The sequence below is a fragment of the Hypanus sabinus genome, chromosome 7 (assembly GCF_030144855.1).
Source record: "Hypanus sabinus isolate sHypSab1 chromosome 7, sHypSab1.hap1, whole genome shotgun sequence".
Classification (NCBI taxonomy): Eukaryota; Metazoa; Chordata; class Chondrichthyes; order Myliobatiformes; family Dasyatidae; genus Hypanus; species Hypanus sabinus.
The window spans coordinates 169,492,565-169,518,883 of record NC_082712.1 but is presented as its reverse complement, the minus strand read 5'-3'; the positions used below and the strand labels follow the sequence as shown (position 1 = coordinate 169,518,883).

Sequence of the window (26,319 nt, the reverse complement as noted above, 5' to 3'; positions counted from 1 at the left end):
AAATGCATTGAAGCAAGCTAGTTAAACAATTCAAAAAGCATTTTCTTCTCGAATTAATCTTCCTTTTTCATGAATTTCCAAGGTCACAAAGTCTGCTCTCAATGAACAGGTTGAAAACTTGTGGCAATCTAGAGGGAGCTGCACTAGACCTCAAATTAACTTGATAAATGTGAAACCTCAGGAGAGTATCTTCCAGACTCAACTTTGCATGAAGCTTTGCATTTATATGATGGTCATACAGCATAATTACTGACCCTTATAATAAAGTTAATACAAAATGACCTATCAAACTCCTTAAATGCAGCATGTTAGCCTGGGAACCGAAATTCACATGCACACAATGTTGTGAAAAAATTAATCCCGGAATTTAAAAATTGGGGTGATAAAATTCTGTTTAATTTATTACCCAATTTCAATAAAGACCTTTAGAAATGTTCTTTGGATATTTATGTCATGTCTTCTCTGTCATTAGTTGATTTTGCCAAAAGAATTCTTTAAAAATTCTTCTCTAGTTTAGAGTTTTCAGATTATACAAAGTATTTTCAATTAGTTCAGCAATCACATTAGACAATTTGATGTGTGCCCTTGTATAAAATCTGTATACTTTATTAAACTGATTAAACACTAGTGCAGTTATCTTAAATGGATATAATATAAAACTAAAATACTAAAAAAATTTAAACAATTTCATGACACTTTCAATTTAAAGTTTTACTTCTAAAACAAAGAGTCCGATCTTGTTTAATTTCAATGTAAAATTTACCTGGACTGTAAAATTGCAAGGCAAAAGGATTCTTATAGCTTTGACAAGTTTTAAATCTGCTGCTGAGCATAAACACAACTCTGTTTCAAATTTATTGTCAAGAAAGACTGGAAAATTAATTGGAGTGGAATCACAAACTCAAATATAACCTGTGTTCTTAAGAAAGCTTGAATCAATACATTCAGCACCAGAAGGTGGAGTGTATTTGGTAAAACTTCAGCAATACGTCAATAATTACAGAATAATTCATACAAGAATTAAAAATAAAGCTAGTTCTTAGGCAGCCCTTTCAAAACGTTTTCTTTATTTTAAAATGCTTTATTTATCACATGTACATCGAAACATACAATAAAATGTGTTGTATGCATCTGGGGGCTCTCCCAAATGTGTCACTATGCTTTATGGCATCAACATGGCACACCTACAACTTACTAAATGAAACCCACACGTCTTTTAAAATGTGGGGGAAACTGAGGCACCCAAAGAAAACCCATGCAATCTTTTGCATTAGTCAAGTGTTCCTCCCCACCAGTTCTTTACACAAATTAGTAAGTTTATCAAGCAATCTGGAGTAGATAATCTTTCAGAACAGATTATATACAGAACAGAGCAGCCACTAGTATATTCCCTACATTGTGGAAATAGTTCAGTGACATTTACAAGACAATATACAAGAGAAAGCAAAAATTAAAATACAAAAATAAAAACAATATTAATTCCATGTGTATTTCTCAAAATTCTGTGCACATAGGGGAAAGTGGATTTAAAACAATACATTCTGCACATTCACTTTTGCCTATTCCAACAATATGGCTCAGATTTAATGAAGACACAAAATACTGCAGAAGCTGGAATCAAGAGCAACAATCTGCTACCAGCTCAGCAGGTCAAGCAGCATCTGTGGGAGGAACTGCATTGTCAATGATTTGGGTCAAAATCCTACATCAGGGCTAAGAGCGGAGAGGCGAGCTAACCAGTATACAGGGAAGTGATGTAATATCTCAAACAGATGTTGGTGGGTGAATGATAGATGGAGCCACAGAGAGGGAAAGAACAAATAGAGCAAGATGGAGGAGAGGGGTTCATGAGGAGTTTGAAGACAGGAGACACTGCTGGAAGGGGATAAGCAGGAATACTGTGCTACCAGTGCTGGATTCTGATAAGGAGGTGGTGAAAATGGGAACCATTAGAAGAGTGGCGAACTATAGCTGGAAGCAGAATTTCCTTTCTCCACTTCATACTGGCTAGTTCACTTCTCTGCTCACGGTCCTGAAGCAAGGTTCGACCCAAAACTTTGACAATTCTTTTCCTCCCACAGTTGCTGCTTGACCCACTAAGTTAAGCACAGTCTGGTATGAAAACACCAGTTCCCGTGAACAGAAAAGCTGACAAAAGGTAGCAGTGAATACAGCCCAGTACATCAGAGGTGAAGCCCTCCCTACTATCGAGCGTATCTATAAGGAGTACCGTCGCAGGTAAGCAGCATCCATCATTAAGGAACCCCACTATCCAGGACGTGCTCTTTTCTCGCTGATGTCATTTAGGAGGTGTAGGAGCCTTAGGTTCCACACCACCAGTTCAGGAACAGTTATTATCCCCCCAACTACCAGGCTCCTGAACTAGATTGGCTATCATTCAGAATCATTCAGTGCTTGCTTTTATGTGAAAGTGCATATAATGTTATAAACACATATTACACTTCTGCCTGTAACAAATCCTTTCAGGGAAGCATAATGAGAATTTGCTCCAAATATTGTGTTTTCTCTAATGAATGTAAAGTGTAGAACAGGAATGCATCCTGGGAGTGATATTGCAATGCCACTGGAAACATTGAACCCTAAAACTGAATTGATTCCACAACCTATGAACTCACTTTTAAGGGCTCTACAACTCATGTTCTCAATATTAATTGTTACTTATTTATCTATTATCATTTTGCTTTTTATTTTTGTATTTGCACAATTTGTTGTATTTTGCACATTGGTTATCTGACTGTAGTTTTTCACTGATTCTATAGTGTGTCTTTCTATTTACTGTGAATGCTCACATACACTTAGTGGACACTTTATTAGGTACACCTGCTCGTTAATGCAAATATCTAATCAGTCAATTATGGTAGCCATTCAATGCACAAAAATGTGCAGACATGCTCAACAGGTTTAGTTGTTGCTCAGACCAAACATCAGAATGGGAAAGGAATGTGATCTAAGTGACTTTGACAGTGGAATGACAAGGGAACTACAAGGGAACCCTATTCCAAGTGGGGTAGCTATACGTTGGCTACCCCACTTGGGATAAGGTTCCCCTTGTCCTCACCTACCACCCCACCAGCCTCTGGGTCCAACATATAATTCTTCGTAACTTCCGCCACCTCCAACGGGATCCCACTACCAAGCTGATCTTTCCCTCCCCCCCCTCTGCTTTCTGTGGGGATCGCTCCCTGCACGACTCCCTTATCCATTCGTCCCTCCTATCCCTTCCCTTCTTGGCACTTATCCTTGTAAGCGGAACAAGTACTACACATGCCCTTACACTTCCACCCTCACCACCATTCAGGGCCCCAGACAGTCCTTCCAGGTCAGGCGACACTTCACCTGTGAGTCGGCTGGTGTGGTACACTGCGTCCGGTGCTCCCGGTGTGGCCTTTTATATATTGGTGAGACCCGACACAGACTGGGAGACTGTTTCGCTGAACATCTACACTCTGTCCGCCAGAGAAAGCAGGATCTCCAAGTGGCCACACATTTTAATTCCATGTTCCATTCCCATTCTGATAGGTCTATCCATGGCCTCCTCTACTGTCAAGATGAAGCCACACTCAGGTTGGAGGAACAACACCTTATATACTGGCTGGGTAGCCACAACCTGATGGCATGAACATTGACTTCTCTAACTTCCGTTAATGCCCCTCCTCCCCTTCTTACCCCATCCCTGATATATTTAGTTTTTCTCCCCCCTCCTCTTTTTTTTCTTCTCTCTCTGCCTGTTCTCCATCTCCCTCTGGCGCTCCCCTCCCCCTTTTTTTCTCCCTAGGCCTCCCATCCCATGATCCTTTCCCTTCTCCAGCTCTGTATCCCTTTTGCCAATCACCTATCCAGCTCTCAGCTTCACCCCACCCCCTCCGGTCTTCTCCTATCATTTCGCATTTCCCCCTCCCCCTCCTACTTTCAAATCTCTTACTATCTTTTCTTTCAGTGCTGACGAAGGGTCTCGGCCCGAAACGTCGACAGTGTTTCTCCCTATAGATGCTGCCTGGCCTGCTGTGTTCCACCAGCATTTTGTGTGTGGTGCTTGAATTTCCAACATCTGCAGATTTCCTTGTGTTTGCTTTTTTCACTTTTACTTTTGTTTCTCATCTTAGATATGTTTCTGGAGCTGCTGGAGACCCTGTTTTGCTGTTTGGAGATCATTTGTGCACTTCCGCACACTGCAATATCCAAGATTCTGGGAAGCAGAGGTAGTATGAGCAAACCCCATGGCAAGAAGGCTGCTGGATGGTCCACAAGCCAATGTATGACCCCATTTCACTGATAATAGCTCCATTGTTCGCTGATTAAAGCAACAAGGCTGACTGAAACATTAAGGCAAAGAGTGGAAGCTTAAAGATTTCTTGGGTTTTTTCCGCACTCTACAGTCTCCGAGGAGATTCCAAGAGGCAGGGGCAGCGTGAGTGAAACTCATAGTGGGCAGACTACAGGACGGGGGAGGGGGAGCACAAACCGATGTTTGGCTGCATTTCACCAGTTAAAATTTTCATTGTTTGCCAACTAAAGTGATGAGGGTGATTGAAGCATCAAAGCAAGTGCAGAGGGTGAGCACCAGCTGACTGTCTTTCAATCGCGCTGCAACGCTACCAGTGGTGGGGGGGAGAGCCTGCTGCTGCAGAATGTGCTGCCGAGATGAATGTGGACTTCAACGATCTAATCTTTTTTGCAGTCTTATATTGTGTTTTTCTGCCAGATCTTCTCTTTCTTTTGAGCAGGGAGGGGGATTTGGGGGTCAATGTACCTAATCTGTTTTGGGCTTTTTTGTGCAGGAGGAGGGATTTGGCAGCCAATGTACCTGATCAATTTTGTTCAATTTTTTTTGTGCAAAAGGAGGTATTCGAGGGTTGATGATCATGTTGCCTTTCTTTTCTTTCTTGGTTTCATGGCTGCCCAAAGAATTGAAGAATTCAGAGTTGTACGCTTTGATAAAATAAAATGAACCTTTGAAATTACAAAAAGAATGCTATAACTTTAGTTATTAGATGCATACCTCTTCCTTCACAAATAGTTTCAGGAAGTACCAACCGATTCTATACCTTGAAAAGCAGCACCTCGTTTATGCTCTATTAATGACAGTGTTTTTTTCTCCAAAATTCAAAGATCAACAGAGTAATCTATATTCTGAAAAGCAGCTCGGCTGATTGCATCGTTTAACTGCATTATATCCTTCATCAGATAAAACTGAGACTCTAACAGAATACATTTGGCACCCCTTAAAAGGAGACACATAAATGAAAGAGGCAAACCTGTGAAAAATGTGAACAAGCAATGGCTCAGAGTAAGTGAGTTAGAAAAGATCAGATTCTATAGTAACCAATCTCAAACTTACACCTGGCAAAATTAAAGTACCTCAGCTCTTGCTACAAGTATCCATTCTCTTTGATCAAAAGAAATAGCCATCATAACAGGTCAAATTCTGTAATTAGTAGGCTTTTTAATAAGCATTTTAACACCATCCAAGCTTATTTGTAACTTCAGGTGGATTAGATATTTGGAAAGAAAATCTATCTGATAATATTCAAGTGATTAAAAGTTCAATTTAAGATCACTGCTCAGCATCCTAAAATCCATTCTGAAGCTTAGAACCTGAACTTTTGTTTAAACCATCGCTTTTCATGAACAATGCCATTATTTTGATCCCCACTAAAATTCATGCTGCAATGTAACTGAACAAAAACTGAGCTAGAAACTTAAGTTGTACTTACTCTTTTTAAATACATCTGAAGTGATAAAAGCAAGTAAGTGACTGAGAAATTCAAGTTCTGGTGCCTGTACCACAATGAGTTTCAGAAATGCAGTTACAGATCACTGACCTACTGCGTGATGATGGCATCAACACAAGAACACATATGGGACAAATATACACAAAGAGGTTTGCCGTCATAGTTGTGTATGTAGCTCGATAGTGCAAGACTAACCACAACTGGAAAGAGCATACTGAAAGCAACAGTGTATTATTAAAACTGCTGATAATCAAACTTCTGCTGCAAATACTGTAAGCTGCCACAATATTGTTTAAAAAAAGCCACTAACTAACAACACTGACCATTCATCTCTCCTCAAGAACTAAAGTAATCTGGATTAGTCCAAATATTGTCATCAGTGAGGCAAGAAAATCAAATAACCATCAGATTTTAATACTTGCTGGTTGAAATAAGCAGATAGAAAACATTTTTCTGTTCTATTTTTGGTAATGACAAATAGGATCCTTCAGATGTCTAAGTAACTAACATTACAGTATGAGAAATAACAAACTGATTTCTTCTCAAAGGAGAAGTAATGCATACAAAATGTTAAATGAGGCATTGAAGATTAAATGAGAAACTGAGCAGCTTTTAATCCTTTCACTATTTTATCCCCCATTGTGATAGTTGTTACATAAAAATCCAATGTTATCTTATTTTCATATAAACTTGGTGCATTGATGTAAAATGCCAGGAGAAACAATTAAATTACTATCAGAAGTACAGAAATGCACTTTAGCATTTTTGTGAGTTGTATGAAGTAGTGAATCACTGTTCAATTACTTTACAATTAATTTTTACACCATTCATGATGGAAAAGGAAAGACAAGGTGATAATGAGCAGAAATGGTAATTTCACCCTCCTAATCATTGATCAGTTATGGTAGTGGTCATAACAAAATTGACTAACTGGACCACTTCACCTGTCAGAGTAGAGCAACATTTGAAGGAGTAACAACATTTGAAAAAAAATCTGCTGCATATAAACAGATTAGGTGTAGATACAGCTCTACAAAAGAAGGTGTAAGGCAATCCTTCCCACTATGAGTCTGCAGGTCACCCTTGAGCAAGGTGTAGCACCTACTTAGCTCTCCAGATCAGGGCAACATGAAGCCATGGGCGTAGGTGTCAGATAGTCACATGAGCAGCTGGTACATATCACAAGTCCTGTTTATGCAACTGCACACCAGGCAGACAATGTCCAAAAGAGTATTGATAGTGGCTGGGGCTACCCATCTTGTAAAGATACTGCCCATGAGGAGGCAATGGCAAACCACTTCTACAGAATTTGCCAAGGACAATCATAATTTGATTATGATCACTTAATTTCAGAATACCCCTGTAAAAACAAAGAAACAGATCTATTCATGTCTTTGTGAAATAAATAATGGACAATAATGGGTTATATATATTGTTTAAATTAACATCATCAGTGACAATTCAAACAACCAATTTAAGAGCATATCAAGTTAGCTGTTGCAAGAACTTTGATATTCTGGACAAATTTAAACTGCAGAATTAAACTGCAGAACAACAGTTTAAGAATAAATGCAAGTAAAGGAATTGAGGCTCTGGGTTAGACCATAAGACATAGGAGCATTATTAGGCCACTTAGCCCATCAAGTCTGCGCTGCCATTCCATCATGGCTGATCCCAGATCCCATTTAACCCCATACACCTGCCTTCTCGCCATGTCCTTTGATGGCCTGACCGATTAAGAAACTACCAACTTCTGCCTTAAGTATACTCATGGACTTCATCTCCACCACATATTCCCTCCTCTCTGACTATAAAAATTCTTCCTTACCTCTGTTTTAAAAGGTCCCCTTCAATTTTGAGGCTGTGCCCTCTTGTTCTGGATAACCCCACCATAGGAAACATCCTCTCCTCATCCACTTTAAGTAGTCCTTTCAAAATTCAGCAAGTTTCAATGAGATAGCCCGCATTCTTCTTAATTCCAGTGAGTATTGGTCCAAAACTACCAAACACTCCTCACATGTTAACTTCTTTATTCTAGAATCATCCTTGTGAACTTCCTCTGGACTCTCTCCAAATCCTTTCTGAGATATGAAGGATTTTCATAAACAAGCTGGTCATGGCTTCTTTGATGAGGAAGGCCATCTCCAACTACCAAGAAAGAGATCAAGTGCAGACTGCCTGAGGTTTGGAGAGCCTGCCAGCCTGGAGATGACACCAACATGTAGCTCCCAGGCATAGGTCTGGCATTACGTCCTGCACCAGCTGCATTTCTGGTCTATTTACTGCTAAAGTCCACAGTCTCACAAGGCAAAGAAAATAAATCCGCCATCATACAATTTCATCTGCAAACCTGCCTCCAACCCATTCATCAATGATTGATTTTATGCTTACAACAACATATAGTCATTCAGCCCAAAGGGTCCATGTCAGCTTCTACATTCATGAGTACCATTTCCTCTTCTCTTTATTTTCTCTTTTATTGACACTTGCCCTCTGTCACACATACCCAAAACTATCCATCTGATTCTTTCAGCCATTAATCTACACTAAAGAGTATTCTGCAATGACCAAGTCACATGTCAGAATCAGTATTGTCTAGGGATAAAAATAAAAACTATACCACCTAGTGTACAATAAAAAAGGTTACTATCCAGTACACTCCACATGTCCAGATTTTGTTCCCATAAGCTTCTTATTTAATTATCCGCTTTAATTTTCATTCTGCAAAAACTGCCAAGTTCCCTCTCTGCACCTACTATGCTCACTGACATTTTTCTTCATTTCTGGGAATTCACCATTGTGAGATTCGCATCAGACTCCAAATTTCAAAGCAGCAAGAAGTCTTGAGTGCTCTTTGGGGAACAGTTTTAATTTGGCAGAGAGATCTATTATCCTGCCAGCTGTGCGAAATTATGGGACAGTTTCAAGCATTTATTGTAGCTTACCACCACAAGGAATATCAATACTTCAGAATGGAGTATTCAAGGAAAATATTTAAAATACCAATGATAAGTCATTCTCATTCTTAGTTATGTGCCAAAAGACATATTGCAATACTTCAATATTTATAAAAAGAACAATAATTGTGTTTTCTATACCACAAATTTCTCAGCCTTATCAAGGCTGCAGTATTTTACATTGACCACTCTTGTAGACTACCACTGGCACTACCTCATTTGGTGAAAGATTGTTCCAAATTTGTTTCTACCAATTATACTGCAGGTGATTTACATGAATAGAATACCAAGAAATACAAATGAGCTGCATTCCTACAGGCAACAGCTGAAAGAATAAAATAAACCTGACCACCAAGTATTCTACATTCTTTGACAGGGGTTTTGAAGTAAGTTTAATGGAGTCCTCAGTGGCACAATACTGGGTGGCCTCTCTTTCTTTTATCCCAAATGTGAATTATGAAAATTTAATCAGAAGCACCGATAGGAAGAAAAAAACAAAGACGGAAGAGTGTCACTTCCTTCATAATTGGTTAGAAGGAAGAAAGCAGAAACTAGAAATTAAGGGCAGTTTCTCAGAGTGGTTGCAAGTGGGTCATGTTATCCCACAGGGTTCAATTCTTGAGGCACTTCTGTTCACTACATACATCAATGATTCAGATATAGGCCTTGGGGGAAATCTGCAGATGTTACCAAAATAGGAAGCATAGTTAATTCTTTACAAGAACAAAGGAAACTGTAAAGTGATATTAATAATATCGGAAGTGGGATGAAAGTGGCAGATTGAATCCAATGTCACCAAGTGAGAAGTGATACATTTTTGGTCAAAATATAGTAATTATCCTCTGAATGGAGGTAAAATTAATGTTTGAGAACAGCAGAGGGATTTGAGATTGTGGATTTAAAGGACACTGAAGACAGCATTTCAGGTTGAAATGGCAGTTAAGAAATGTAAGCAATTCCAAGTTTTTCCATTGCTTTCAAACCTTCTCAGATGTGAATGCCAAAAGCAAAAGAAGAATTTCTTAGGCATCCTTTACTGAACTTGAAGGGCAGCAGTGAGCTATCCTTTTGAATTTGGTGGGAAGTAGATGAGTTTGTTACTATGCACCTGCTAATTTCAGGTGACAGAGGTCTTATGTTAAAATAAATCTTGACAAGTTGCAGAGGTGCATCATATAGAGGGGTACATATTGCAGCAATATTATGAAGGCGGTGAAGGGACTAAATGTTTATGGTTGTGATAATCTTAATCTGCCTCTCTACCAGAGGCCTTTAGGTTCAAACACAGTTTACTTAAAAGTACATACTGTTTATCAACAAGCTTGCGTGCTCAGTTGAACTACAGAGCTCCAGTCACAGAGCCTGGGAAAATCTGCAACCCAAGTGAGCCCAGAATACTATTTGGAGTTGCTGATGTACTTTGTTATCACATACATATTCTGATTGTTGCTAGGTATCCTTGGCAGCTTTCCCATGCAACAAGTCAGTTAGGTTTTAGCCCTTTTAATTCTGCATATAATTCCTCATTCCCTCCTTTTGTCATTCCATGACAACTAGGATTATCAACGTCAGGGTTGTTGTACATGTTAATTTTCACACTTGGGATAAGCCAAAGGGCTTTCCGCGTCATCGTAGTCTCCATCCTCATTATTTGCACCTCGGTCTCTCTGAGGTCCCCTTTCTTCTAGGTGGACTCTTTGTATAAATATCCCTGTGGGCATAGGGCAAAAGCACCAGCTGACAAGGGGCCATAAACATCGGAAAAGTGCAATAAGCATGAGTACTCCTGCAATGCTGGTAGCATAATGTAGCAGTATACTGCTCCATCCTGCAATGTTGGCCCCGATTTTCCGGATTTCATTTACCTCCTTTTGAATGTGAACGGAGAGAGAGGTAATGTTCTCTGATTCATCTGGGATGTAGGTGCAGCACTCTTGTCCTACAATGGCACATGCACCTCCTTTTTCAGCCAGAACAAAACCAAGGGCCATTCGGTTCCCTGGACGCCATCCATGGTCTTAGTGGTACTACTGGCCATCTCCTCTAAAACTGTGGACAGGTTGATGATTTCCCTCGAATTGCAGTCCGCCCCATAGAAGGGGAAAGCCATCATCCAGAAGTGCTCCGGTTGTGAGATTCCTCACTTTTGCCATAGGAGGGAAGGGTGCTGGTCCAGGGTTTTCAGCATTTGCATGTGGAGTACTGGGTAGGCCAGGAAGCAGCATCCCATCCAATTTCTGCTCCCTTGTTGGATGTCCTATCAGCTAGCTGTCTCTCCTGGGAGAAACCAGTAGGATCTTTTCCCCACAAACCCATTGAGTTCTGTTCAGGAGGTGCAGTGGTTCCGCCGTTGTCCAAATGACACAAGTGCTATTGCCCAGAAAGTAAGTCCCCTTACCTTTGAAATGACAGTAGCAGATTGCATTTGTTGGTTGGTCAGACTCTGACAATGGTGGAAGGCCATGATGTCTGACCTCCCCATGTATGGCTTCTTCCAGGGGGAGCCAATGTACCAACCATCAAAGCAGTAGTACCCACAGTCTCCAGTCACATCACAGGTGCAATTTTGAGCCTCACCAGTCTGACTGTCATTAGAAAAGCCCCAGATTGACCTTTGTTCACTGCTGTTCAGCAGAATGGCTATTAGGAGAGCTCCTATCTTCCCATGGGGAGGAATTGCTGCACACACCCAGCAGACAGATGAGTTAGCTTTCCTAGCATAACTCTAGCAAAGCGACAGGAAGGTTACTACAATACAAGTGCTTAAGATTACAAGTATGATAGCTCAGTCATGAATGCACACATTTGCCATGTCCTAGATATGTCCATTTTGGAAGTCCTTGTAACTTGACTGCCATTGGAGTGGTCCTTTCCAATGAGGCTCAAGCTTCTTTCTAAGATGGTTCTTTATGAGAACAAAGTCTCCTTGGTGAACTTGATGTTCATTTTCCAGTTCCTCTCCTTCCCAGTGGGCCTCCTTCAACTCTGAGTGCAAGACCTAGAGAGATTTGGTTTGTGCCAGGACATACACTATAATTTCATTCAACATTTGATTCAGGTCCATCTCAGGTAATTCGGGGTTGGCAAAGCAGCCTTCCAGGGAGTCTTTAACAGTCTGTCATATACTATTTCAGCTGTTGACAGACCTTGTTTGGTCTGATAATAAGTTCTCATCTGGAACAAGACTATCGGTAGCATCTTGAGCCAATTTTGACCAGTTTCTTGTCCTAATTTAGCTAATTTGTTTTTCAGCATCCCATTAGCTCTTTCAATCAGGCTGCAGCCTGCTGTCTGTGGGTGCAATAGAGTATCTGTTTAATACCCAGAGCCTGGCATAGTTGGGTATTAATCTTACTCACAAAATGAGGGCTGTTGTAGGCTACAACTTGCTCCAGTACCCTGAATCTGAGAATGATTTCTTTCAACAAAATACGCACCATGATATCGGCTTTGTTATCTGTGGTGGGATATGCTTCAATCCATTTCCTAAAAACATCAAGAATTACAAGATAATACTTATAACAGTGCAGGTACAATAATTCGATAAAATCAAGTTGTAGTTGGCAGAAAGGGTATCTTGGCTACAGGGTATATCCCTTTGGGCATGGGGTGCCTTTTCCTGGATTATGTTCTTGGCATATCAGACATTGTCTAGCAACATTCTCTGCCACTTTCTCCAGGTCCAGGCTCTACCATGATTCCAAACAGTGCCTTACCATTCCCTCCTTGCCAAGGTGAGTATTGGTATGTACAAAATCTACAATATAGCCCAGTCTCGCTTCAGGAGCACAGACCTGCGGGCAGGAGTAAGCCAGAGGTCCTCGGTCAGTGAGTAAGATCATCCAGCTGATTCCCAGGTGGCCTTCTTTTTTTCAGAGGTGTCCCTCTGTAAAACATACACGTTCTCAATTCCAGGCATACCATTTGATTTGGAAACGGGGGATTCAATTTTTCACTGGCAATTCGTCATTTGGGGAGCAACCAGTTCTCCGATAAGGGCAGCTTGTTCCACAGCTGAGTCAACTCCGTTGTCTCCACAGTCAATCTCAGTAGTATCTTAGTGTGTGCAGAGCATTTAATACTGGCCAATTGTGAAGGAAGACAGATGGCAGACAAAAGGTTGTCGATGTAAATTTTATTAGTGAGGAAGTGACAAAGGAGCTTTCCAAAGTTGGCCGAAGTCATGATTCCAAAGGCGAATCTAGAGTCTGTAGAAATATTGGCCAATTTCCCAGTGGCTAGGATGCATGCTCTAGTGAGTGCAAATGTTCAGCTTGCTGCATTAATTGAGGAGAAAGGAAGCAGACTCCACGGTTTCTATATCAGAAACAATAGCATAGCCTGCACAGTGCTGGCCTTGGTTCCCTATAAAGGAGCTCCCATCTACATAGAAGACTAAGTCCGGGTTAGCGAGGAGGACGTCAGTCATGTCAAGCTGGACTTCTGTCAATTGGTAATTTATTGTTGCACAATCATGGGGTGGTGAATCTAGACGCTCAGGAGAGCATTCTCTAGGTTCATAGTAGAACAGGGGAAACACTGAGAAGGGGGTTCTGTAGGAGAAGGACCTCATATCTAGTGCGGCCGAAATTGACAAGGCCCAGGAATTTACGCATCCGAGTCGGCATTGTGTATTAACAATGGGGGTTAATTAGCACAGGTCAAGGGCTGAATCTGGTACCTTCTGGTCTATTAAGATCTGTATTACATTGGTGCCACACTTGATAACAAAACCTTTTAAAAACAAATAAATCTTTCTTTCTGACAAACTAACATACTAGATTTTTTTAAAAGTATAATGTAGTGTCCTAACATTTGTTCAGACTTGAACAAAATCAAAAATCAACCTTTCCTCACAAGGAAAGAAAACAAATATTAAAATATAGAAGATTGCTCTAGCCACCCACTTAACAGTTATGTACTAAAATTTAAATGAAATTTTCCCTTCAGATGGCCTCTGTGGTCTTCAGTTTGAAAGACTGAACTACGACATTTCCGACAAGGCCACAGATTGCTAATATAGCTACAATGATAAATAATAAATGTCTTTATCTGATTTACAGCTTTCCTAGAAATACTTTGCTTTTGTGAACTACTAATTTTAAATGGTTTTCTGAAACTAGAGTGGACTCTGACCAGTTCATATTGTTGACCTTAATCTTTTCGGCCACCTTGCTGGGCAGAGCTTCGAGGAGAACACAGTACTGTGGAGACTGGTTCCCTGCTGCGTACAGCGGATCTCCCAATCGTGCAGAATAAATGGCATTAAAGTGTTCTAGGAAATCATCAGGGGGCTCACCTTTCCTGGGTTTACACTCTTAGTTACATCTATTAAGGGGGCCAGAGTGTGGGATAAGGTGGCCAATATATTTTCAATCATCAGCAGTTCGGTTTGCCTGGTTGCGATTAACTAGTTGTAGTGCCATGTTTGAGCCGAGTGGTGAATCATGTCTCATCAGTAGGAGTAAGAGTGGCCATAGCCAGAGTTAGAGTTAGTCAGGAGATAGAGAATAAATAGGACAGTTCTTAAATAATTACAGAACCCTTGAGGTTAGATCTTTTTTGTCAGGGGTGGCATTCAGTATACCACTGAGTTCGGAAGGGGTCCAGGGCTTATGGATTTGCACACTAAGTGCTTATCCCACCACTCCAGCTCGTGGGTTAGGAATGGTCCTCATGGGCAACTGATACTGAGTCTGTATCAGTCCTGGTAAAACCAATGGCCCTTGTTCAGGGGTCCAGTCCGGGAGAGGTCCAGTCTGACTGTGCGTGCGGGCAGAAATGAGTACTGGGCTTCCCAACTGTTCTGGAGGAACTACATCGGTTGGTGGCTATGCAATGACTGTCGAGTTGACAATTGAGGCACCAGGGCGAGAACCATATGGGGTGGGGAACTTGACTGTGATAAAACAGGCGCCGATGCAACTGTGGATAGTATGGCGGGATTATTAGGTTGCCTTACCCATTCCCAATAGTCATCAGTATCATTTGGGGAATCGGTCAGCATGTCAGGATAGAGGCAGTGTACCCCAAAATTATTTTTATTTTCCGTTTCCCTTTATTCATTCTTCCATAGCCAGTATGTATTGTCTCTGATACAATTTCTTTCCCCATCTCCTTTGTCTGTTTCTGTCCCTTGTCCCATTCTTTACAAATCACCCTCAACTCTTGCAAACTCTTAGGATTGCCTCTTTTGTCACGTATGTTTATCCAACTTCACTTAGCGTTATTAATCCAACAATTTAATTTATGTCTGTCTTCTTTTATTTCTGCCTCTTGTCGCCATAGGCGACCATACTCTTTCGCTGCCTTCCCTTTCCATATTAAATTTAAATCAAATGTACCTCCTACAGGTCAATTGTCTTTTCCCAAATGTTTAGACAATTGGAACGACATTTGTCTCAGTTTCTTTTCATTGTCTGTCCATTATTTTCTATAAAGGGCTACTCCTCTCCTCTTTATCTAAGTGCACACCCATTGTATTCCGAGGGATTCGAATGGCCCATCTTGATTTACTATTCCAGGGGACTCAAACCACCCATCTTAATTTACTATTCCGGGGTACTCAAAACCACCCGTCTTGACTTAATATTCCCTTTGGGTCCCGTCAGTGGATTTTCCCCGCCAAAATGAGGGAACAAACGTAGTCATCAGAGAGCAGAAAGGAACCAAGGTTAAAGCTTACCTTCTGGGTCCAATCTTCTCTGATTCACCACAACGGTCCATCCCTCCGTCTGCTTATTCAATTTTGGGGAGGGGTCTACCATATATTGGGACTCTGCTCGCAGCACCAAGATATCAATCTGCCTCTCTACCAGAGGCCTTCAGGTTCAGACCCAGGGAATAACTGTCAAACACAGCTTACTTAAAAGTACATACTGTTAATTTGCAAGCTTGCGAGCTCAGTTGAGCTAGAGGTCCAGTCACAGAGCCTGGGAAAATCTGCAACCCAGTATACTGTACAGAGCCCAGAATACTGTTTACATTATTCTGTTTACTGTTGTTATACTGCTTACAATGCTGATATACATTGTTATCACATACATATTCTGATTCTTGCTAAGCATCCTTGGCAGCTTTCCCATGCAATAAACACTTCTTTGGTCATTAGTTTTCTCTGCAACATTATTAGCCAAGCTGCAAATAAGCCCTTAGTTAGGTTTTAGGCCTTTGTATTCTGCATATAATTCCTCATTTGTATGCTGATCAAACAGGTCATTTTGGTCTATAATATTGACTTGTGAATTGTGGGTGATGGATGAAATGCAAAAAGCCAAAAGCCAGAATTGGAAAGTTACACATCAGATTCACTGAGATATCATCTGGTTCGAGGAATTACAAAGCTTGATTTAACTATCTAAATCTGTTCCTTTGTCTGAGCAAAGAGTATGGAACTCTAAAAGGATGAAAGGGAAAGTAGACAAGGGACATTTTATACAAGATTAAATGTCCAAAATTTGAAGAAAAGTGAAATATCTTTACACAGATTTGCAAAGCTCCCAAAGGAAGCTGAATTAATGGATGGGGGGGGGGGCAGAAAATGGAATGACATTAACTAATGTGAAGAAGATCGCTTGTTCTGAATTTAAATGCTTTTACATACTTCGCTGGTTTGGATGATACGTTTCTGCATTTTAACTTCTATGTATTTCTCTCAATATCAGTATATAAGATGTCATTTAGGGATGTCATCACAGATTAGCTTTGTACTCTATTAAAATGAAGTTTTAGAGGCACATGCAGAAACAGCCAATTCTCCATCAGCCAAATCATGTCCTCTAAGTTTGATCTATCAAAGACCAAAATTAGACAGAATAATAATAAAAACTTCTGATAAAATGGCATCACTTACAAAAGTTCACATTTTGTAGTTTACAGTATATCGGTTAATCTTATGAGTTTGACATATCAATTTCCTACACCAATGTAATTTCTGCTTCACATTGGTAATAATTCTATAAACTGACCAATCAAAATTTTATTTCATTAGTATCAATAATTGTTTGATTCCCTATTGTTCACCTCTATGCTTATTTTACATGATAATTAACATAATTCAGTAATCTTAGCATGCTGGAAGCCAATAGTGACCCATTTTGTAGGAGGTATTGATACATGAAAGAAGGATGTCTATGCTTCGGGGACAGAAAAGATTGCCAGTACATGGAAGCATGAAGGGAATTTAATAAAGGTTGGTAAGTGAAAGGTGGAACCAGATGGGGAGGGGTTGGTGGGCAGGTGGAACCAGAGTCTACCAACTTCAGGTAAACTTAAAAACAATTTGCAGGCATAAAATCGAGCTGTGCAAATATTTAAATCAGAAATATTTTACAAGATGACAGCAAAATATAAGAAAATTTCCCCTGGATCAGAAGCAATTTGACTCTAATTCACTGAGCTGACAACAGGTGGAGGATGGCAGCATCACAGTACACACTGCTTATTAGATATACGACAGTTTTCAAGGGCCAATGATACTCATTTTAAAGTAGTTATACTGTGAAAGCCACTATTTTCTAGAAGATAATTATATCACAAACAAGAAACTAAGGCATGCAATAAATTCCCATGTTGATCTGACAAGGTCAGTAGACAAGAGATCATCCATCCCTACTCAGAAGAATACACGTAATTGATGCCAAAGTTAAGAAGCATGTAGAAAGGATACTGTTACCTAGCAACTCAATGTAGCTGCATTAGAATTACTATAGCAAGCATCATGTGCCAAAACTGTAAACTACATCTAATAAGGTCACCACAAATTATTTCACAATCTTAAAAGATTGTGACAATTATTTATCAGCTGTTGATTACATTAAACTCTTTTTAAACTATTTTAGCAAGATAAATAGCTAGTTTCAAGAAACAGTTACACCAGCCTTAGCACATCTCCAAGTAAACAGATTTTTTAATAACATTTATAATGAGCAGATTGCAAAGTATCTCAGAGTTTCAAATTGAAAACATGAGGGAAAATTGGTTTCAGAAAAATCAGACAAATGCTACAATAGAAAGAAATGCAGAATAAAGACATTCATTTTTGCACTAAACATCATATTAATGAATACCACGCTGTTTGCTTTAAATTAGATCCCAATTCACTTAACAAAAATCAACCAATTCTATTTATTTTTACTTAAAAAATAAGCAGTTTAGTCGTGCCTTGGGTATCAGAAATGAATACAAGAACGGTGATTACTAAAATAAAGATTTGGAATTATTGGTTAGAACAGTTGTTACCTCTGAGGTGAAATATTTGTTTGAGATATTTACATATTTCCTGATAAATATTCCATAGTTGAAATTCACATTAACTTATTGCATCTCCTTCAGCATCATAATAGGTGTATTATTATATGACTAAAACAATAGAAAACCACAGAGGAGAAAAACATTGCTCAGGAGCTACAGGAATAGGTATATTTTACATCAAAACGAATATTGGCATGAAGGAAAGTCAGCAGATTTTGCTTTTTAAAAAAGTCAAAATTTTTCTGATTTAACTGGTAGATCTGTTAAAAAGACAATTGTCTTTTAATCATCTTTCAATTGTTTCAATCGTTGCTAAATGTAATAAAGTCTGGAAAATATAATGCAATCATACTCGTAATCAATCATTTCTTGATTTTCTCCATGTCTTTTTGCAATTTCCTCATTAGATCATCAAATACATAACCTATCATAGGTAGTGAAACCATTTCTACCTTTTCTATCCCCCATGCATCAAAACATCTGTGACATTCCAAATATTACTTCATTTTGGACTTTAATCACTGGCCAATTAAGCTCCACTGCAAATCTCCAATTAGTAATTTTGTGAAAGTATGCTTTTGTATTGATCAAGCTTACAAAATTCCAAACCAAGTGGTACAAAAAATGTACAAGTTTACTAATTTATCGAGATAGAAGAGATGCATTCTGATACCTTTATTCTGAATAATTTTGCTTTGATTATAGTGATCTATTTTAAATAGCCAAATCTGCAGGAATATACAGCAAATTTTAGGGGTTTTTTTGGAATTCAGATTAATTTTTTTTAAATAAAAAAGCAACAGTATTATCTTGTAATTTAATGCCAAGCTGTGCAGAATTGATCTACTCTGGATTGACATTAGGTTCAAGCAGAAGGAAAATATTGTCTAGAGGTCTTCCCCAACAAATGTCTAGGTTATGTACACACAATGAGCATCTGGGAGACAGGAAGATGGATTTGACGGCTGCAGGGAACTTCTGCTGGGTAGGAACTCAGTTTGAGGCTACAAGTCCAATATACAAACTGTCCAGATTACGAACACTTCACAAAACTTGACCATAACATGGAGAGGAACTGTATATTCTGAACTTACTGAGAATGTTAAAAAGTACAATGTAAAATTAGCACAAAATCAAAAACTGAATGAAGTGAGTGATACCCTTTCAGGATTAAACAATACTATCAATATCTCCCAGTATTGCTAGAACCAATATAAGACCCTATCAAGGCACTTAACAAGAAAAAAATTAGCAGAAACTAAGACACCAAAGTAATTACAGAGGCAAATGAGCTAAACTTTCTTCAGAAGTAGTTTTCTGTTGTTACTTTTACCATCCCACTGTTATCAGATTTTTGAATGTTCCTCAAATGATAAAGGTGAACTTTTGTAGTAGCTGTTCTCCTGTATTTCTCTTCCTTCTCTGTCACACTACATACTCCCAGGGTTTTGTTTTCCCTTTATACTACCCCAATGTACTTAGACATGGAATGATCTGTCTAGGTGTCATGCAAACATGTTTTTCACTGTATTTCAGTACAAGGAACAATAATAAAGTTTAAGACCACTTAATTGTTATTTAACTATACACAAATACCTATGAATATGGCCAAATGAAACAGTGTTACTCTGGGGCTAAGCTACAAAACACAGTATAAACACTACTTCATAAGCAGTGCAAGGCACACAGAGCACGGATAAGATGGCAGTAAAATACAGTCATACAAAAAATATATAGTCCTAGTTCCTGAGTCCATGAATATTGCAGTACTCTGCAGTCAAATGCAATACAGGTTACCTTCTGCTGGGTGAACTCAGGGGGGGGGGGTTAAGGAATAGCACTGCTCCACACCACCTCCAGCGATCCTATGAAGTACCCTACTCTGACATCACTCCCTTGTCAGCAATGAACAGCGACACCACGGCTTAAGCACTAGTCCTCTCTATGACCCAGGCCATGCAGGTCCCCAGCTGTCTGCCCCAACTTTCGCCAGTAACCAATAAACAAATTACCAACCAATTATTAAACCTTACATGAGAACAGAGGTTGTTGAAAAGGTTTAAGAAGGTAAAAGCATAACTACCTATATTGTTAAAAAAAATTTTAAATCATCCCAAATAAAAAATATCATGCCTTATTTCTCTGCATATGGACTGTTAAGGCATAAGCATTGGCTGCCTACTCTGCTTGAAGTCTTTTAACCCAATACTATTTCCTTGTACTAACCCTTAATATCCAAAAACCTATCCAACTACATCATGAAGATACTCAGTTACTAAAACTCCATAGCCTACTTTGATAAGAGAAAAAAACATTCACTATCTTCTGCATGAAGAAATGATTTCTCATCCTAGTCCTGAATATCTACTTGCTTTTAAATTGTTACCCTTGTTTCTATAAACCCTCTCCAAAAAACTTTTAATCACTGCAACAATTCTGTCAAGCACCATTAAAAATTTATGTCTTTCAATGTTATCATCTCTCATTCTTTTAAGTTCTGAGGAATATTCCACCAACCTGCTTAATGTCTCCTCAGGTAGCCTTATCTCAAAAATGAATTTGGTAAATCTTCATCACAATTGCAAATACACCATTCTCTCATGAGGAGCACAAATGTACAAACAATGCTTCATGTGTGATTTCACTGGGGCCCGACAAAATTTCAGTAAGACATATCTAAATCCTTGAGCAATAAAGGCAACATGCAGTTTGCTACCTAATTGTTTGTTTCACTTAAATGTCGACTTTCAGTGATTTGTGTATGAAGATACCAAGTCCCTCTGAAAATTAGCACCTTTAAATCGCCCATCATTTGAGAACTACATTGTCTATTTTTTCTACCAAAATGGATGACTTCACATTGTTCACACCCTATTCCATCTGCCATGACTTTGTCACTGATATCTCCTTGAAGCTCCTCTGTATTCTCCTCACATCTTTTCATAGGCTTAAGTATCTCTATTAGATTGCTTTTCAGCCTACCTTTCTTAAGAGAATGAAGAGCTTAACAAATAATTCTTGATCAAAAAGCTATAAAACTTGGGCTTCTGTACCTCCTCTACAACTGGATCCTGAACTTTCTAAACAGAAGACGACAAACTTTGTGGATTGGAAGTAACATCTCCACCTTGCTGACAATCAACACTGGTGCACCACAGCGATATGTGCTTAGCCCACTGCTCTGCTCTACTCCCCTCCTATGACTGTGTGGCAAGACATAGCTCAAATGCCACCCTTAAATTTGGTGATGATACAACCATATGTTGGCAGAATCTTAGATGGTGACAAAGGGAGTACAGAAGCGAGATACACCAGTTGGTTGTGGTGTAACTACAACAACCTTACACTCTACGTTATCAAGACCAAAGAGCTAACTGAGGACTTCCAAAAGGGGAAGATGAGGGACATAGTGTGGGATCAGAAGTGCAGACAGTGAGCAATTTCAAGTTCCCAGATGTCAATATTTCTGAGGACCTAACCTGGACGCAACATATTGATGCAGCCATAAAGGCAAGACAGTGGCTATACTTCATTAGGAGTATGAGGAGATTTAGTTTGTAACAAAAAAACATTCAGGAATGTCTACAAATGCACTGTGGAGAACATTCTGACCGGCTGCATCACTGTCTGGTATCAAGTTGGGGACTACTGCACCAAGATTTAAGTTGCAGAAACTTTAAAATTAGTCAGCTCCATCATGGGCACTAGCCTCCATAGTATCCAAAACAACTTCAAAGAGTGGTGCCTAAGGATTCTCATCACCAGCACATGCCCTCTTCTTATTGTTACCATTGGGAAGGACGTACAGAAGCCTACAGGCACTCACTCAGCAACTCAGGAACAGCTTTTCCCCTTCTGCCATCGTATTTCTAAATGGATATTGAACCCATGAACACTTCTGTGTTTTTTTTGCATTACCAATTTTAACAACAGTTTAATGGAATATATATATTATAAACATACATACACACTCACACACACACACACACACAAACAAACTTTAATTCAGATTTTTTCCTATATTTATCATGTACTTCTTCTGTACAGTTAACAAATTTCACAGCATATGCTGGTGATATTAAACCTGATTCTGATCTTACCCTTGGAGATCTGATATCATTCCTCCAATCCTCTACACACCTTCTGCATTGCTTCTATGCTTTTAACACTCTGGCACCCAGAACTGTAAGCAATACTCTAACTACAGTTAGTTAACACTACTTTAGCATAACCTAGCTACTTTTCAATTTTAAATCTCTAAGAATAAATCAAAATTCTTTACGGCCTCAGGAACATAGTACAACCTTTGATGATGGGTATATTTATACTCTAAGATCTTTTTACACCATTCCATCTAAAATTGCACATTCCAAGAAAGTAGTGGCCTTTTCCATTCTTACTGTCAAAATGCATAATTTGCCCATTATGCACGATTATTAATGTCATCTGGATGTACCATCAGGATTGATCACCAAACTAAGAAATTGTGCTTTTAATTCCAGAGGTAAAAGTCACTAAAATCAATTGTTAACAGTAGTTTTCCTATTAAGTTTACACATTACAAATTGCATTTACCTCTGTTCTCTGCAACATCCTGAAATCCACGAGTAAACCATTCCTCTACGTCCCCAACTCTTCTTTCTCCAACCTCAGTCGCCAATTGCAAGGTACCTTATCAAAGGCATTGTGAAAATTTGAATAAAATCTATCCTTAGTATTACAGCTGTTTAATATGTTACCTCATGGTTAAGAAATATATTCCCTTTTAAAATCCAATATTATACCTCATGTCTCCTCATATTCTCCAAAGGGATTCCATTACTTTCCCTACCACTGAAATAAACCTTTTCCATCTCTAAATCCCTAGACAAGATCTATCCCCCAACTTACTTCTATGTACCATGCTGACAAACCTCACATCTCTGTCACTACATATTACCCAGAGAAATTATTAAATATATGCATTATCTTTTCCCAAGATTCTTTTGAAATGTATGAATGAAATCCACCTGGACTAGGAATCATATCCTTAAAATCTGATTAGCCTATTTAATATATCCCTTCTTTCTTTTTTTTTTTAAAAATGCATTCTTTTCATTACCTGTCTCATTATCCTATGGCATGTCCAACTCTTCTTATAATATATGACTGTATATTTCAACCATTTTCCTATTACAGGTAGTACTGCGCTGTCCATCCTTTAATGTCTCTATTCCCATTCCAAACTTTTTTTTAAATTTATCTTTCTAAATGATTTTACCTTTATTATATTCCTTGACAATTTTAGCACATTTCTACCTTCTTCTTTCTCTTGTGTTGTCTTTTTAATGTACAAGATGTCTCTTTTCTTACACTTAATTGGCCCCATAAATCTTTATTCATCCAGAGTTGTGTTTAGGTTGTGCCTTCCTAATATTTATTTTTTTCCCTCCACAACTGCTGAACAACTTCAACTGTTTCATAAGAACATAAGAAATAGAGAATAGGCTGTCTGGCCCATCGAGCTTGCTCGGCCATTCAGTAAGATTATGGCTGATCTGGCCTTGGACTCAGCTCCACCTACCCAACTTTTCCCCCATAACCTATAGTTACTCTGCTATACAAAAATTTGTCCAACTGTATCTTAAATATAAATAATGAGGTAGTCTCCACTGCTTCACTGGGCTGAGCATTTCACAGATTTACTACCCTCTTGGAAAAGTAGTTTCTCCTCATCTCCATCCAAAATCTATTCCCTGAATCTTGTGGCTATGTCCAGTCTCACCTACAAGTGGAAATGACCTTGATGACTCTAGCCCATCTCTTTCATGATTTTATACATTTTCATAAGATCTACTCATATCCTCCTGAATTCTAGCATATACCAACTCCCTCACTTCATTGCAATCTCACTTCTTTTGGCATAATACACTGATATTAGATCAAACCATTGCACTCACCATTTATTTGAGAGTTCTTTATTCATGTTCTTTATAACTAGTTGTCAATACCATTGTCCATTCTGCCTTCCAAAAGCTATCTTCAGTCTCTCAAAATCAGCTTATCTCCATTCTATCAATCTGGTTTTTATCATAACAATGTTGTCCTCTATTAGTTTTAGTATATAATACTGCATTCATTGTTGCTTATATGTTCCCCCTGTTTTAACTTAATTTTAAATATTTATTTATTTATTAAATTTTTTAGAAAATTACAAAGAATAAATGTAATGAAAAATTAATAAGAAAAAGAAAAATAATATTAATCCTCCCCCCTCCCCTTAACCCTCCCCCCAGGAAGGAAAGAAAGGAAGGAAAGAAAGGAAGGAAAGGAAGGAAGGAAAGGAAGGAAGGAAAGGAAGGAAGGAAAGGAAGGAAGGAAAGGAAGGAAGGAAGGAAGGAAAGGAAGGAAAGGAAGGAAAGGAAGGAAAGGAAGGAAAGGAAGGAAGGAAGGAAGGAAGGAAGGAAGGAAGGAAGGAAGGAAGGAAGGAAGGAAGGAAGGAAGGAAAGAAACTCCATAGAGTTCAAAATAATTTTAATATTTATTTTTACTTTCCCCAATTACTTTATAATTTTATCTTCAAAGGACCTATATATTTAATCCCATCTTTTGTAGGTATTGGAGCCAAATTTTCAAAAATATATCATATTCATTTCTTAGATTATATGTAATTTTTTCAAGTGGAATACAACTATATATTTCATTATTCCAATGATCCATAGTTAAATATAAATCAGATTTCCAAGTAACTGCGATAACTTTTTTAGCTACTGCCAATGCAATTTTTATAAATTTTTTCTGATACTTATTCAATTTAAGTTTCGGTATTGTCCCTTCAATATCTCCTAATAAAAATAATATTGGACTATGTGGGAGTTGTACTCCAGTAAATTGTTCCAATAAAAGTCTTAGATTTATCCAAAATGGTTGAATTTTAAAACAAGACCAAGTAGAATGTAAAAAAGTACCAATTTCTTGACCACATCGAAAACATTGGTCAGACATATTTGAATTTAATCTATTTATTTTCTGTGGTGTTATATATAATTGATGTAAAAGATTATATTGTATTAATCTAAGTCGAACATTTATTGTATTTATCATACTATCAGAACATAATCTTGACCAACTTTTTCCATCAATTTTAACATTCAAATCAGATTCCCATTTTTGTCTTGATTTATGAATTCCAGATTCAATTGTCTGTTTTTGAATCAAATTGTACATACAAGATGTAAGTTTTTTTAATTTTTCCTTTTTGAATTAATATTTCTATTTCACTTGGTTTTGGCATCAACATTGTTTGACCCAGCTTTTCTCGTAAAAAACAAAATACCCCCCCACTAATGTTGCGAATAAAAAGAACACAACATTACCCCCCCCCCCATTTTACGCGTCATGGCAATCACCATGATTGTACACGTGAAACTCGCAGCCATCAATCAGGAGCTCCTCCAGCTCCCCCCCGCAAAAAAAAGAAAGAAAATATATTAGTGAAGAAAAAAAAAGAAAATAATTAATGTCTCTACTCCCAATTAATACTCCTCAACTATTCTTGTTTTCCTTATAAATGTCCGTCAAGTCCAACCTTATTTCAGTCTTCATCATTAGTCCACTTCATTTCTATAATTCTTTATTCCTCTTCGTGGACATCAGGTAATTCTTGTACAAATTTCTCCGCTTTCCGGTAGTCAACGAAAAATCTTCTTTCTTCATTATCCAAGAAAATTATCAATTTTGCTGGTAGCTTAATAAAAATTTATAGCCCTTTTCCCATAAAGATTTTTTCACTGGATTAAATTCCTTCCACCTCTTCAGAAGATCGTAACTTATGTCTGGATAAAAAAAAATTTTCGGAATCCAATCTTGAAAGAATTTTATTGGATTTTCTCCCTCTGTACCTTCCATAAGACCAACAATTTTAATATTATTTCGTCTTCTAGAGTTTTCAAGTGCATCTATTTTTTCCAACATCTGTTTTCTTTCTATTGTCCAGGCAAGATTATTGTCTTCTATCTTATCTATTCTTTCAGTGTTTTCTTCCATTTTTACTTCCATCTCTTTAACTTTATTATCCATCTTCTTTTGTTTTTCCACCACATTATCGAGTGTATTCTGCATCCTTCTTATATCTGTTCTTATAGCTTTTAATTCATTCATCATATATATCAGGATATCTCTTATGTCTCCTTTAATCTCTTCCTTCTTTTCCTCTTCTTCATCCTCTGTATTTCCCAAAGAATCTGATTTCACTTCCGATTCACTTCCAGCCATAATTGGGATTTGTAGTTTTGTTAATATCTGTTCATGCATACTTGTTCCTTCGCGCATGCGTTGCTCTTGCCGTTTCTTCTTAGAGACCGCCGACATTGCTGCAA

General features: G+C 38.4%; 1 protein-coding gene across 7 annotated transcripts in view; it reads right to left on the bottom strand.

The window, feature by feature from the left end:
- The window catches only part of zgc:101566 (Transmembrane protein 263-B-like), a 255,596-nt gene that overhangs the window by 159,690 nt on the left and 69,587 nt on the right, over positions 1-26,319 (bottom strand). For 4 of the 7 annotated variants that reach the window (XM_059976087.1, XM_059976081.1, XM_059976080.1 and 1 more), the window contains exon 3: positions 22,538-22,633. The exons of the other annotated variants lie outside the window; for them this stretch is intronic. In XM_059976087.1, coding sequence (XP_059832070.1) covers positions 22,538-22,633 — 96 coding nt within the window. The remainder of the gene's footprint in view (positions 1-22,537; positions 22,634-26,319) is intronic. 7 annotated transcript variants of the gene reach the window in all.